This window comes from Manacus vitellinus, unplaced genomic scaffold (genome assembly GCF_001715985.3).
Source record: "Manacus vitellinus isolate BGI_N305 unplaced genomic scaffold, ASM171598v3 ctg7180002436681_pilon, whole genome shotgun sequence".
NCBI lineage: Eukaryota > Metazoa > Chordata > Aves > Passeriformes > Pipridae > Manacus > Manacus vitellinus.
This window is the reverse complement of record NW_021938721.1, coordinates 1-15,305: the sequence shown is the minus strand read 5'-3', so window position 1 is coordinate 15,305 and position 15,305 is coordinate 1. Positions and strand designations below refer to the sequence as shown.

The 15,305-nt window shown below is 52.2% G+C and overlaps 2 protein-coding genes across 2 annotated transcripts; both read right to left on the bottom strand.

Annotated features, from left to right (window-relative positions):
- Nucleotides 1-456: 456 nt before the first annotated feature.
- LOC115307383 (hydrocephalus-inducing protein-like) lies at nt 457-2,338 on the bottom strand. Its single transcript, XM_029959088.1, has 4 exons — nt 2,245-2,338; nt 1,393-1,650; nt 936-1,081; nt 457-594 (listed from the first exon to the last, which is right to left on the bottom strand). The coding sequence occupies exons 1-4, from the start codon at nt 2,336-2,338 to the stop codon at nt 457-459; spliced, it is 636 nt and encodes a 211-aa protein (XP_029814948.1).
- A 537-nt stretch (nt 2,339-2,875) lies between these two features.
- LOC108643580 (hydrocephalus-inducing protein-like) lies at nt 2,876-5,344 on the bottom strand (the record flags this gene model as incomplete). Its single annotated transcript, XM_018087886.3, has 4 exons — nt 2,876-3,038; nt 3,804-3,955; nt 4,538-4,770; nt 5,140-5,344. Coding segments are annotated over 4 exons (621 nt in total), but the record flags the coding sequence as incomplete, so codon positions are not given.
- Between the last annotated feature and the right edge of the window lie 9,961 nt (nt 5,345-15,305).

Here is a 15,305-nt window from a genome sequence, read left to right as displayed (position 1 = left end):
ACAGAATGCAGTGGAATTAACTCCTTGTGGGTGACAAGGCACCAATTCAGATGAAGAGATTTTAACACTGTCAAATGGGATAAAATCAAACGTGACCTCCCACTCAACACGGGCTGCAACACTCGGCTCGTGGCACAGACCGGCAGTTTGCGTGTGGATAAAGGTCTCTTGCCCAAAGGCTTCCCCCTGTGGTGTGAGCCCACCCGCTCACTGCGCATCCGCCTCTCCCCAAAAGGCACTGCTGGTGCACCTCCCGGCTGAGCCAATGCCCAGGGGAGGCAGGAGCTGCTCTGCCAGCAGCACTGGTGCTCTGCTGCTGTCGGCAGGTCCTTTTGCAGCAGCTCGGTGAGCTTTTGCTGCTGTGCTTCTTACCTTCTGCTTCAAAGGCCAGCGAGCTCCCGGGAGTCTCTCGGTGGTATCCTCCCACTTCTCACTGCGCATTCTGTCGTCCCAGTCCTAAACCTCCTCTGGTGGCAGCTGGTATTTGATCTTGGCCACCTTACAGTTCCCAGAGTGCCTTTTGATGGTGACCGGGACCTTGGATTTCAAGATCACTCTGATATTCTTGGCACGGCCAGGCTGGAGGTGTCCCACCTAGGGAGAACCAGAGAGTCAAGACCAAACTGGAATCACTGGCAAGGGCAGCACTGACAGCAAAAGGGACTGATATGGCGAGCAGCTGTGCTGGGAATCAGCACCTCAGTGAGGATTTATGTGAGATTTGACAGAGCAAAATATGAACAGAAGGTGCCACCTCCCAGAACGTGGAGCCTTTTCTACTGGGCTGACAGCCCTGCCCCAGCAAAGACAGGGATTGCATCTCCTGCATGGCACTGGAACGGGCTCTCACTGGTATGTGGTGACTCCCTGCCAGCTCCCAGGAACACCAGGAAAGGGCCTGAGCAACTGAGAAAGGCAGGGCTGTCCCAGCTCACCTTGGGGGAGAACTGGAACGGGGCATCTGCCAGCAGCCACTCAAACCGCATCACCTCCTCCTTGCTGCGGTTGGTGACTGTGAAGGTCTTGTCGCAGAGCTCCCTGACTGCACACTCCCCAAACTTTATGTGATTCGCTCTGACAGCTGGGAAGGAGAGCAAGAGACCTCAGCATGCAGTGATGTCCATCCGCCCCCCTCACTTTAAGAGACACGTGCATGTTCAGCTCTTCCTTCCTCCAAGCCTCCCTCCCTCCCTCTGGGAGGTCCCCAAGCCCGTGGCTGTGCCTGTGCCCAGCGACAAGCAGCACAGCACACACTGCTCTGTGTGCATGGCTGGCAAGCTCACAGGCCCCCAAGTCCAGTGGGTGACAGCCCAGCCCTGGCTAGAGAGAGGACACGCATGATCAGACATTTTCCTCTTCCTCGCTCTACCTTGGCAGCCTCTCCTCTCTTACCCTCAATGATGTCGTCCTCCAGATTGCCCTCAGCATTGCTCTCCTGGCTGTCTTCTGCTAGTCCAGGGAGGTTATCAAGGGTGAAGTCATCATTGTGGCCTTCACCCACCAGCTCTATGTCGAGCTCACTGTTGCCTGACACTGGCACACGGATCTTCCCTTCCAGACGTTGGGCCAGGGTGGGTTTGAAAAACACGTCAAACTCTGCTGATTGCCCGTGTTCCAGGAGCAGGTAAGGCTTCTCGGGACGCTTCTTGGCTGCATGGCAATGGGAATCAGAGTTAAGTGATAGAGCTGTACAGAGGAAATATTTCCCTGGGGTATACGAGGAATAAGACGTTGGAATCAGTTGCTTCTAAGCACAGGTTCTCCCACCAGTGGTTCCAGACCCTCTTCCTGTGTTCACAAGACTATGCCACCATCACACATATCATCACTTAAGCGGCTTAACCTCAGGTTAACGCCCAGCCCTCATTCCATCTGCTTCCAGCCAGCTCCTGCCATACAGAAGGCTGAGCCAAGGAGTGGTTTTGGTTTCTGCTGGCTGGCTTGTGTGCTCAAGGGCTGCCTCCCTTCAGGCTGGTACCTTCCCACACGCGGCAAAGACCTCAGCCAGTCCACTGAGGTGGTGATAGTCCCCCACAGCTCAACCCACCGTGTCTCGAAGAACAGAAAAACTTCCTACAACTTGCTAGGAGGAAACCCTGCAAGGAGTCCACAAGAAAAGCTCGGGGGACAGAGAGACCAAGGAAAGAAACTATGTCCAACATGTGGCTGCTGCTTAGACAAGCCAAGAACGGGGCACACCTTTTCCCTCTGTGAATGATCACACTGCACGGTTAATGAATTTACCTTTTCCAGTGGAGTCCTTTTCCATTTCTGCAGTGTGGAAGGCACGGAGTGCGGACTGCGTGCTTTTCAGGAAGAGAACTCCCTGGTCATCCATGATATGAACTGTAAACTGAGAAAAGGGAACACGGAGCACAATGACATTGGTGTGAGGAGAGGCTGGCACGGGGGTTGAGCCCGTACGGCCGCTGGTCCAGCACGGGGAACCCAGACCAACTCCCCACCTCAAACACAGCGCCCAGCACAAAGGTTACGTGAAGTCACACAGGGAAAAAAGAGTGTTCAGAAGCACATGGATAGAACTGACATAGAGCCAAACAGGACAGTCAGTCACGAGCAGAATGTAACAGAACCACAACGAAGTTTAATTAAAATGGAGTCAACCAGTATCAAATGCAATTTCATGGAACTGGGACGTCACACACACCCACATGAGAACAAAATGTGAACTGGGAGACAGGAGAAAAACACCCCACCACCTTTCTTGTCTTGTGTTCAACTGACAAGGAAAGACTGGACAGAAAATCACATTTTTTGGGACCTTTCCTCCACAGGACAAGCACTTGTTCCCAACCCAGAGCGTTCCCCGAGCAGGTCCTTACCTTTGTGGGTACGATGCCATTGTTAGGAAGGACCAGGGGGAGTGTCTGTGAATCCCCCAGCAGGAGCCTCCTGAAGCGCAGCACAGGGGTTCCTCTCTTACTCCCAAGGCCCGGGCACTCGACTGTCACCTGAGGCACGTGCCCCTCTCCACTGACAGTGAAGGTCAGCTGTTGGGTTTCGTCTTCATGGAGCTGCTGGAGAGGCACAGAAACCATTTCAGCCAGAGCCTTCCAGAATAACAGTTCTAAATAATTTCCCTCATTTGAATCATGCCGTACAGCAGATAAATAACGAGGCACCAGATGAGACGTGGCAAATCCTCTGGCTGCAGTGATAGGAGACATATGCAACAAGCAAAAGCACACCATGAGAACAGTACGAAAGCAAGAAGGGAAAACCAAACCAACAGCACCGTCAGTAAAGATTATTTCCAAGGATCCTAAAGAAGGAATTGCTTGTTAGGGCAGAAAGCTGACTTCCCTGTTCCAATTCAGCCACTAAAGGCTTGGGGAAGGGCAGGTCAGAGCCCCAGTACACAGGTGCCAGGGAGAGGAACTGGGCTTCTCTTTGGTAAGAGCTCCAGTCACTCCCCTGATATAAAAATAGCTTAATGTATGCCTGGAAACCACACAGGATCACTTCCTTTTACAGAAATATGGAGGAAATCTTGACTTGCTGGCACAGAAACTGCTTCATCTGAGCCTTTGGCCTTGGAAAGCCCCAGCTCAGCTGTTGCACTTGTCATAACTTCTAGCTGGCTACCTAAGGCTCTCTCTTCAGAGTCCCTCACACAGCCTGAAGTATCCTCCTCATTTTCCTGCTCTGCTCTGCCTAATGCTTAATGCCTCCTAGATCCTCTCATGCCAGGTACTCTGCCTAAGGGCACTGAAAGCATTAGAGGCACCAAGAGGAGAGGCAGCTACCAGAACGGTCCCCCCAGTACTTCACGGGGTCACTACCTTTTTGGGCTAACAAGGGAAGCTGTGAAAGTGCACTGGTAGTCCTCCTTTTGTTCTGGAGTGAAGGTCACTGTAGCAAAGGTGTGGGATAAGCCAGGAATGCTCATCTCGACAGGATCCAGCTTGAAGATGTTGCTGATGAGGCTGTGAGGCTTGGGGGGAACCCACAGTGCAGTGTTAGTGTCACATCTTTCAATGTGACCCAGTACATTCCTAGATGCATCCCTGGGAACAGCCCCAGACAGCCTGTCTTGCTTCATGCTTCCCTGGGCAGGCTCCCTCCATGCCAGGGGATGCTGACCTTGTGCCAATGCCCAGGTGAGCAAAAGCTTGCTTTGAGGGCTGGGCAGCCACCCCAGCACATGTGGGAGGTTGGGATGGCACAGAAACCCCTCAAATAACCCAGGACTGGCCTTTCAAGAGAAGGAAAAGCCAGGAAATGCTCTGCTTTGAGCTCTGCCCCATCGGTCTGTAACAGCCCCTCTCTGAGTGTGCTTTCGAGAGATGTTCAGAAGGATTCCCACCAAAGACCCAGAAGCGTGAGCCAAAATTTGCTTGAGAGATGTGGAATTCAATGCAAGTGCCCCCCTGGCATTGCTGCTCTGCCCTGCAGTTCGACCTGCCCTGAGCTGGGCTGGTCCAGCTGGGCCAGAGAACGCAATGACTCTGGAGAACAAGGCAGGCTCTCACATGGCCTTTAGAGAGCAGCGCTCACCTTGGCCTCTTGTTCTTACCTCTCCAGGCAAGGCTTTGATGGAGAGGACCACGTCACATGGGACACTGCTGCCATTAGAGATCTTGAAGCGAGCTGTGGCCCGTTGCCCAACCTGAACTTTGGTGAAGATGAATTTGTTCTCATCTCTGATGAACACACCGTTGCCTTGCACCGACTGTAACGTCTGGCGGAGATTGACGTTGCTGTGGATCGGGTACTGCTCAAAGATGGACGTGACGTCTTCAACAAGCGCTGCAGACAGACCAGAGGAAGGGCTGAGGCTGGAGAACCTCTTTGCTGAATTCACCTGGACCCAGTTGGCCTCTCAGAAGGCTTGATAAGCCCTTTCTGTCCAGGTGACTGCAAAACCCAGCCTTGGATGAGAGAGCTCAGTCAGTGAGGATGGAGCTCAGTCAACCTCAGTCTTAAAGGGCACTGCTTTCCTTTTATGCTTCCACACATCCCTCCCAGCCTCTCCCCACTGGTGGACTTGAAAAGGACTGCAGCCTCTGAGGATTTTAAGGTGGGACTTCAGGACCAGGGTGCCTCTCTATCCAAGTAGCAAGTTTAGGTGCTGATCAGCAGCAGGACTGCCCACGGCAACCTGTGGACAGCACGTACCTGGGAGGCAGGACTCGGCAGTCAGGGTAAAGGGAATGCCGAGGGGATTGTCCTTGGGGTCTCTGTTGCTGATGTCAATGTACAGCTGCTCCTCACATTTCCCCTCTGCTCCTGGGCTGCAATCCACTGTGATCTTCTGCTGGCCCCCAGGACCGACGGAGCCGGAGCAAGGGGACACCGTGAACACGCCTGCACTGAGCTGAGCCTACAGAAAGAGGGCCAGGACAGGCTGATGCCCAACAGCCGTGCCCTGAACACCCCCAGCAAGGAGGATGCCACGCCTCGGCCTCCAGCTGGGCCCGAGCACCCAGTGGCAGGGCAGGGAAGGATGACTCCACGGCCCAAAGGCAGCCCCAGGATGAGATGAACAAGCCAGGAGGAGCTGCACGTCTCTCCCGAGTGGCAGAGAGAAAGGAGATGGGGTGAAGAGAATGGAGGTGGTAGCTGGGATCCTTCAACATCCAGGGGTACAGGAGAGCAGAAAGGACTGAGAGAAATGCTGAGAGAGAGGGAGGGGATTGGGAAGAAGAAAAAGCAGAGCTGTCAGTGCTCTATGGATTGGGAGTTCAGATGGGGACAGTTTGCTCTGTGGTGCAGAGACACTGTAGAATCTCATGGAACCAAGGGGCCATAGTGACACTGAAGAGTCTCAGGGCACCCCCTGTGCCTCCCCAGAACTCCATGGAATCAAGCAGAGCCGCTGCCTCCCCCCCGCCGCCGCAGGGACCGGTGTCGCCGGCTCTGCCCCGCTTGGACACCTCTGGAGTCAGCGTGTTCTTGGGCAGCACCACTGATCTCAGACCAGAGATTTGCCCAGATTTGGCTTTGCCCCCTCTTTTCTTTGGTTTGTTTTTTGTTCTTTGTTCATTCAGGGGGAAAAGGGGGAAGGGAGGCACGTGTTGATCCCTGTTTTGATCTGTTTACAAAAGGGAGTTGGGGCAGGGGGCAGAGAGGAAGCAATTTCTCTCTCTGCTGTTCTTTGAACTGTTCTGTTGGGATTGCTGGTTTTGCTGCTCTATTTCTCATCAGTAAACTGCCACGGCCCGCGGGGGAAAGGAAAATGGGACCGGGCACTGCAAATCAGGGTCTTGACACAGCTGAGGTCTCGTGAAGCAATGCCAACTTTATTAGGACAAGCAGGGACTTACATAGGGTTGGAACAGGGGCTGGACTCAGGACAGGGGAGGAGTAAAGGATTGACAGCTCAGGGACTCTTGGGATAGGGCAACAGGGTAGAGATGGGCGGAGTCTGGGTGTCACCAGGAGAATGGGCCAATAGGAGCTACCTCTGCACTGCACCAAACAGCAGCCAATAGCAGGCAGAGGAGCGGGAAAACAGGGCAGAACAACAGGGTTTGGCGGGAAAACTGTGAGGGAAGAAGGAGACAATATGGAGGATATGATTTTTAAAACAACAAGCTGGGGTACATACAACACTAGGACAGTACAACAATAAACTGGGGAAAACTGGGGAAAAACTGTCAGTCCAATGGTAGTCACATCGGGTAAATAAACGTCTTTTCCAGTGTATTAGTGTCCATTCCGGTGTAGATTAGTCATCTCAGGGGTTATAGATCTGTCTCCAAGCCTGGTATTTCTGCCAGTCGTTTTCTTCTTCCCCAACAGTAAACTGTTATTTTTTTCACTTATACCCCTTTGTATTTTGTCTCCTTGTACTGGTGGGGAATAAAAGGGGAGTGAGTTAATTTGATTGGAGTTCCCACCTCAATATATGTCTTTAAACCAGGACACATTGCTCAAGGGCTCTCTGAAATTTGGCATCATTCACAAAGGACTTGAAAACACATTTTGTCCCATTGTACAGAGAGATAATAAAGATGTTCTCTAGTGGTGTTCAAGAGATGGTCACTGAGGGATTTCACCAGGAAGTTGCTGCCAAGAGGACTTTGTACCATGGATTTTATTTGACACTCTTCATTCAACCAACTTCCCACCCACCACATCTTCCACTTCTTCAGTCCAGCTCTCGCCAGTCTGGCCATAAGGAGACCACAGGAGACCATGTCAAGGGCCTTGATAAAGTCTGGGCACAAAACATCCCCTTCTTTTCCCTCCCACAGGGGTTCTGCAATCCCTGCCTTGTCCTTCCCGTGCCTGGCAATGGCTGCAGGAGGACTTGCCCTATCCCCTTCCCTGCTGAGCCTGTGCAGTGTGGAACTCTGCCAACCCTCCTTGCTGCCCTGTTTGCAGACTGCTTCCATGTCTGCCTTTGCCAAGGCCCCGGGAAGCTCTGGGATGGCTCTGGCCTTTCCAAGGGTTTGGGAGAGGTCTCCCAGTGACACTGCCCAGCCTTCTCAATAGCCCGGACACCAAAACCTTTTTCATAGCCCACACTTGCAGAGGAGTGCCCAGGACACAACACAGGTTATCCTGCTGGTTCTGGAAAATGAGAATTGATTTCTTCCTCGAGGCCAACCCCTCCAACTGGATTTGAGTGCAGCTGAAAGGTTCCCTCAGCATTTTGCCCGGTGCCTCCCTGCCCTGAAGGTTTGTGGCCATCAGGCTGGAGCTGAGGGGGTTGGGCAGGTGCCTGAGGAGGGGGTAGAACAAGGGCTGTGTCCAACTGTGCCAGGAGGGCTGTGCTGGGCAAGGATGAGGAGGCTGCAGAAAACAGTGGCACTGGGGAGGGGAGAGGAGCAGCTGGAGAGACCTTGTGCCTGCCCACGCTGGGCAGGAGCTGCCCCAGGATGGCAGCTCTGAAGCACTCACAGGATGTCCCTGGGAACAGGAGGGGAAGACTGGATCTGAAAATGAAACCTGGAAAGCAGAGAGCAGGAGTGTCATGGTGACACTGCAGGAGAGTTCCAGCCCTGGAGCAAGGTCTCAGGAGAAGTGACCCAGTACATGCCCTGCTCTCAGAAGATCCCACAGCATCCTGGAGATGCTGTAAGGGAGCCCAGCTCTGCTTCACAAGTTCCCAGGGCCTGTCCCTGCCTGTGCTCCAAGGGCTTCCAGCCCCCAGGACTGTGCTCAGAGAGCACTCAGGCCTTACAGCGAGAAAGGGGCTCAGGAGGACAGTGTGGAAGTGGCAAGAGAGCAGCTCTAGAAAGTCCAAGCACTGCTGCTCCCTGGCAGTGCTGCTGGGCTGGGATTATTGTCCCCTTCCCCTTTGCAAATACACCCTGTCCTGCAGTGAGCTGTCCTTTGGGAACAGCTAAGAAGAAGGTTCTTGGACAAAGAAGGCACTGCAGGGTCCTTTACTTTGTTTAAATAGTCAGAGAGCACAATTCAGCATTTATACATCTCTGGGTCCAATTCAATGGGTAGACACTAAATTAGAAGGCAGATGCAAAATAATATTTCATTGCACAGAAAACTATTGCAAGAAGAACCAGATGACCTCCATGAGTGCCCTGAGCAGGAAGGCTGGGCAATGAAGGAGTCCCCTTCTGAATGTTATGCCCCAGAAAACAGGCACTTTATTGCTCCTGAAAAGCATCCAGTCATCATTTTTCTCAGGTGTTCTTGAGCTCCTGATTCCTGAGGCTGTAGATGAGGGGGTTCAGTGCTGGAGGAATCACTGAGTAGAGAACTGATAGTGCCAGATCCAGGGATGAGGAGGAAGTTGAGGGGGGCTTCAGGTAGGCAAATGTGCCAGTGCTGATAACAATAGAGACCACGGCCAGGTGAGGGAGGCAGGTGGAAAAGGCTTTGTGCTGTCCCTGCTGAGAGGGGATCCTCAGCACAGCTCTGAAGATCTGCACAGAGGAGAAACAATGAAAACAAAACAACCAAATGATAAAGAGATGGAAAACAAGAGATGCCCAATTTCCCTGATGTAGGAATGTGAGCAGGAGAGCTTGAGGATGTGTGGGATTTCACAGCAGAACTGGCCCAGGGCATTGCCCTGGCACAGGGGCAGGGAAAATGTACTGGCTGTGTGCAGCAGAGAATAGAGAAAGCCAGTGGCCCAGGCAGCTGCTGCCATGTGGGCACAAGCTCTGCTGCCCAGGAGGGTCCCGTAGTGCAGGGGTTTGCAGATGGGAACATAGCGGTCGTAGCACATGATGGTGAGGAGGGAAAACTCTGCTGACATGAAAAAGGCAAAGAGAAACAGCTGTGCAGCACATCTCATGCAGGAAATGGTTGTGGTGTTCTGGAGGGAATTGTGCATGGCTTTGGGGACAGTGGTGCAGGTGCAGCCCAGGTCTGTGAGGGAGAGGTGGAGCAGGAAGAAGCCCATGGGGTGTGCAGGTGGTGGTCGCAGCTACAGCGCTGAGGATGAGGCCCTTGGCCAGGAGGGCAGCCAGGGAGATGCCCAGGAAGAGCCAGAAGTGCAGGAGCTGCAGCTCCCCCCTGTCTGCCAATGCCAGGAGGAGGAACTGGGTGAGGGACCTGCTCTTGGGCATTTGCTGCTTCCCAGCACAGGGACACTGCTCAGAAACATGAAATGACAGGGAGAAGTTAAGACAGCCCCCTCTCAGCAAAACCAGTGCAGTTTTCAGGGAAATCCCCTCCAAGTCAAGGCATTTCTTTTCTCTGCTTTGTGCTTTCTGAGAGTGCTGTGAGGAGCAGGAGATCTGCCCATGGTGCTGCCAAGGACTCAGCTTTGCTCTGCTGCAGTGCAGACATGGAGCTGGTTTGGGACAGCTCTCATGATCCCAGGGGATGTCACATGGAACCCAGCTTTGATGGAAAAATTCAATTCCTGTACAGTTGTCTTGGAGCAATTTGAGCTGCAGAAGAGAAGCACAGTGTGTCCTTAAAATATTTTTGACTGAGATTTTGTTTACAGTCATAACACTGGGGGGTGTTTTTTTAGGGGCAAATTTTTCTGGTGACAAATCTGAAGAGTGTTGAGACAGGACGGGCAGAAGGGCTGAGCTCTCTGTTGCTTCTTGCAGAGCCAGGAGAGCTGCAGGGTCTCTCAGCCTGTTTCCCATCTGCCCTGCACTTTCCCTCTTGCTGCCTTGAAGAGGACTTCACACACAGATTCATCTTTAAAACCCCACCAAGATCTGTGCTGAGAGCAGGGCAGCGCTGCTGGAAAGGGCAGCTCTGGGAAGTGTCTCCTGTGCCAGCCCAGAGGTGCAGCTGTGCTGGACAGAGCAGGACAGGAGCCCTCCTGCAGAGAAGCCAAGGGCTGGGACAGGAGAGTGCCCACCCCCAAGGGAAGGCTCAGCACTGCCCAGGGTCCTGTGCTCATTTCTGATGCTGCCTGAAATACTCATCTCTGAGAGTAAAAGAGTTTGAATTTCAGTGCAGCCTCCTGACCTGAGAGAACAATGTCTGTGCTACAATGCCTAAGCAGGAAACACGCCTCAGGACTAATTCCTTTCCTGTAGCCCTTGTCTTTTGTGAGCTTTGCAAAACATTCTCCATTCAATAAGGTGTAGTGGTGTGGAGCTGTGAGCAGGTCTGACCCTGCAACAGCGAGACGCAGAAAAGATCCTCCCTCAGCTGCCAGGTTTGCTCCTTGCCCACAGCCCTTGTGCCCCAGCCCTGGCAGCAGCTCCCCGGGCCGGCTGAGAGCTGCCCCTGGCAGGCAGCAGAGTCCCTGCCCAGCACAGCGCCCTGGGCTGCAGGACCCTGCTCTGCCCCACAGCCCTGGGCACCCCTGGCTGCACCCCCGGCTTCACAGCTCTTCCAAAGTGCCCCAAAACAGCCCCTGCTCACCCATCCCATCAGCTGGGGCTGGGCCAGCTTTAGGAGATGCCTCCAGGAGCTGCCCCTGCACTGCCCTGCAGCCACAGACTCACCGTGTGCAGCCCTGCCAAGGTTCCTCCTGCAGGGAGCTCTCAGCCCTCCTGCCAGTGCTGAGCCCCTTGAAGCTCTGTCTGTGCCCTGCTGGTGTCCCTGAGCTGCCCTGGCAGTGCCCTCAGCCCTGCTGGGCTGTGCAGAGGAGCTGCTCAGCAGCAGAGCTGTCTCTTTGAAGCTCTTCTTGCTTGCCAGGAGCTCCCTGTGTGCCAGGAGCCCGGCCCAGCTCAGCAGCACAGCAACAGCCCCAGGCATTTCATGACCCTCGGGGGGTTTGATGTTGTTTACATGAGACTCAGTCCCTGAGAGGAAGTTCAAACAGCTTCTCAAGAAGTCAAAATGAGAATGAAACACTGAGGTTTCTTGCAGTGCTAATGAGTCTCACTGAGGGACACAACTGAGAACGTGTCCCCAGGTTGCAGTTAGAGCAGAAAACTGCAGACAGTGATGCCAAGGATGGACAGGCAAGGGAAAGGTGGCTCTAATGCTGAAGAAACGTTGAGTTGTTTACTTTATCCAGAGGACCAAGCCCTGACCCCCAGCCCCCGGGAAGGGACATCCTGTCCCTGCCTCATTCCTCAGGGCTCTTCCTGGGGCACTGGCATGTGGGATGTGCAATGCCAAGGGCAGGCCCATGGGGTGGCACCTGCCAGGCTGCTGAGCAGGGACAAGGAGGCCATGAGGCCCCAGGGCTGCAAGGGCCACTCCCCTCCTCCTGGCATCAGGGGCACAGACAGCAGCCATGGCCAAAGGCCTGCAGAAGGTGGCTCTGTCAGGGCCTTTCAGCTTCTCCCCATGCCTGTCTCCTCTCCAGCCCAGGCTGTCCTACGGTGTCCATGCCCTGCCCCTTTCCCTGCAGGCTGTCGTCATCCCCCCGGCTGCCCCACCTGGCTGGCACCTTCCTGCACTGACATCTCTGCGTCCTCCCTGGCTCTTCCTGCACACACAAAGCCTTGGGCTCATCCACACTCCTCCTGGGGGATGTGTTGCAGCGTTTCCCATGGAGTGAAATTCCTTTTTCCTCAAGTCCCCTCGGGAGCTCCCCAGCTGCACTTGGCACTAATTCTTTCTTTCTCATGCTCTTTTCTGCTCTGACAAAAGGATCCACCGTCTCTAAATCCTCCCTTCAAGCCCTCTCAGGGCTGTCCTGTACTGTCCTCAGTCTCCACACCATCGAGGCCACAGCTCCTTAGCCCCTCTCTAGTGGTCAGGTGCTTGAGACCTTTCCAGCCCATCTCGGGAGATCTCTGGGCACTCACAGATGTTTTTGCAGATGAAAACGTCGAGCTCATAGTGTGAGGAAATCACAGCTACCAGGGCAGCCATCCTAAATTCCCATTGCTACAGTCAGTTACCATGGCAAACATCATACATTCCCTTTCTAAGGTCAGTTACCACAGCAACCATCAGAATTCACACTGGTACATTCGGTTACCATGGAAACCATTATTCAGTTGCGTTGCTCCTTTCAGTTACCATGGCAACCAGCATACATTCCCATTCCTAGGGTCAGTTACCATGGCAACCATTACACATATTCATTGCTACGGTCAGTTCCCTTGGCAACCATCATTCATTCTTATTGCTACACTACGTTACCATGGCAACCATCACACATTCTCATTGCTACGGTCAGTTACCATGGCAACCATCACACATTCCCATTCTATGCTCAGTTACCATGGCAACCATCAGACATTGCCATTGCAATGGTTGGTTACCATGGCAACCATTACACATTCGCATTGTTGTGGTCGTTACCATGGTAACTACCAGACATTGGCATCACTATGGTCAGTTACCATGGCAACCAGAATACATTCTCATTGCCACGGTCAGTTACCATGGCAACAAGCATACATTTGCATTGCTACGGTCAGTTACCATGGTAACCATCATACATTCCTGTTTCTACGGTCAGATACCATGGCAACCATCATACTTCCCACTGGTACAGCCGGTTACCATGGCAACCACCATACATTTCCATTGCTATTGTCGGTTACCATGGAAACCATCATACATTCTTATTGCTATGGTTCGTTACCATGGCAACCATAATACATTCCCAATGCTATGGTCAGTTACCATGGCAACCATCTTAGGGTCCTGTTTCTACAGTCAGTTACCATTGCAACAACCATACATTCTCGTGGCTACGGTCAGTTACCATGGCAACCATCATACAGTCCCATTGCTATGGTCGGTTACCATGGCAACCATCATACATTCCTGTTGCTACGGTCAGTCACCATGGCAAACATCATACAGTTGTGTTGCAACGGTCGGTTACCATGGCAACAAGCATACTTCCCACTGGTACAGTCGGTTACTATGGCAACCACCTTACATTCCGGTTTCTACGGTCAGTTACTACGGCAACCAGCATAGATTCAAATTGCTACGGTTAGCTACCATGGCAACCATCCCACTGCTATGGTCGGTTACCATGGCAATCATCTACCTCCCACTGGTGCAGTCGGTTACCATGGCAAGCACCATACATTCCCGTTTCTACAGTCAGTTACCATGGTAACCATCGTACAGTCCCATTGCTGTGGTCAGTTACCATGGCAACCATCATACATTCCCATTGCTATGGGAGGTTACCATGGCAACCTCCACACATTCCCATTGCAACGGTCAGTTACCATAGCAACCATCATACATTCCCATCGCTACAGTCGGTTACTATGGAAACTGTCATACATTCCGATTGCTCTGGTCAGTTACCATGGCAACCATCACCATACACTCCCATTGCTACATTGCTTACTATGGCAACCATCATACATTCCCATTGCTATGGTCTGTTACTATGGCAACAGTCATACAGTCACGGTGCTACAGCCACTTACCATGGCAACCATCATACATTCCCGTTTCAATGGTCAGTTACCATGGCAACCATCATACCACTCACTGGTACAGCTGTTTACCATGGCAACCATCATACATTCCCGTTTCTACAGTCAGTTACCATGGCAACCATCGTACAGTCCCATTGCTGTGGTCAGTTACCATGGCAACCATCGTACATTCCCATCACTACAGTCAGTTACTATGGGAACCTCTTGGTTCCCCTTGGACAGAAGCAGATGCAGATGAGCCTCCCTGTTGTCCACCAGCCTGCCAGCTGTGCTCTAAAGGCCTGTGGCCCAAGGGCTGTCTTCACCAAGACCCTGCACAAACCTCTGGGGCTCTTTCCATCCTCTCGTGCTGCCTTTCCAGTGAATTCCAGGGTTATCAAAGCCAACTGGAATGGGCTCTTTGTCTCACTCCACAATGTCACCCAAACCACTCTCTCCTCTCACCCTCACCCACAAAAGTTCACCCAGTTTGTTCATCCCCTAGAGCAGCTCCACAGGTCCCAGAAGCTCCTTCCCGCTGAGGACACCTCTCTCCTGCTCTTTCTCTCCTGGGTCTCCTTGGCCTTCTCTCCCAACCCATCACAGCACCAAAACCTGGGAACTGTCTCAGCAGGCCTGGGCTGTTATTGCCTGCAAGTGGAATGAAGAGAGACTTGGGGCTGCAGCTCCTCCTGCCTGTGCCCCACACGCAGGGCATTGGGGCCTGTCTGGCTGCAGCCCCTCAGCGGGGGCACCGGGGTAAGAACAGACTTGCAGTGGGGAAAGCTGCTCTGAAAGCCCCGAGAGCTGAGTCGACTTCAGGTTCATTTTTGGTTCCAATTTTCATTCTGTTCAGTGTGTGTATATATATGTATACACAAGAAGATAGTCCTTTATTAATCTTTTGAGCAGAACACTTTTCATTCGTGCAGCAAAAGTCCTGTCTCTGAATGTTCATTATCAGCACCTGATGTGCTGCCTGGAGCACAATATCCTAATAATTGGAGTTTAAGAAAAAAAAAAGCCATTTATTAAAGTTACAGTGTTTCATTTCTGTGCATGTTCTGATTCGGAATTATTCAAGCATTTGACTGCTCCTACACACAGAAACTTATGTCTCCCATGCATTTTTGCACCCCAAAGTGTTCTCTGGTTTCCTTTGTCTCCCACACTATGTCAGAGTATTCAAATGCACTGTGCAGTACCAGTAGCATGTGGCACATTACAAGAAAATTTGAGACAGTTTCTCAGTTAAATGCATTTTATTTTGACCTATTTCCTTCCACTTGAGTCTCCCATTTGGTCTCTTCATAGCCAATATTCTGTTTTATGGAAAGGTTTTAAAGTTTTCCTGAAGGAGATGAGTAAAAGGTGAAGTACCCAAGACAACCTAAATTTATATTATTCCTTTTGCCATTATTATTAAAAATAGGAAAGAAGAAGAAGTGTTGGGGAAAATACAGGGAATGCTGATGCAATTATACCTACATGTGCAAAGCTACGTGCTTGCTTTTACTCTTGAAATTTAGACCTCTGCTTTCCTTCTACAGACTGGGACAGTTCGTTTCAGTTGCATTTTGCAACTACTGACATACATGT

Coding starts and splice junctions, on each gene's coding strand:
- LOC115307383 (XM_029959088.1), bottom strand. CDS start 2,338: ATGGATGACCAGGGAGTTCTCTTCCTGAAAAGCACGCAGTCCGCACTC. Junction 1,651..2,244: donor AAAGGACTCCACTGGAAAAG/GTAAATTCATTA, acceptor ATTGCCATGCAG/CCAAGAAGCGTCCCGAGAAG. Junction 595..935: donor CGTTCCAGTTCTCCCCCAAG/GTGAGCTGGGAC, acceptor GGTTCTCCCTAG/GTGGGACACCTCCAGCCTGG.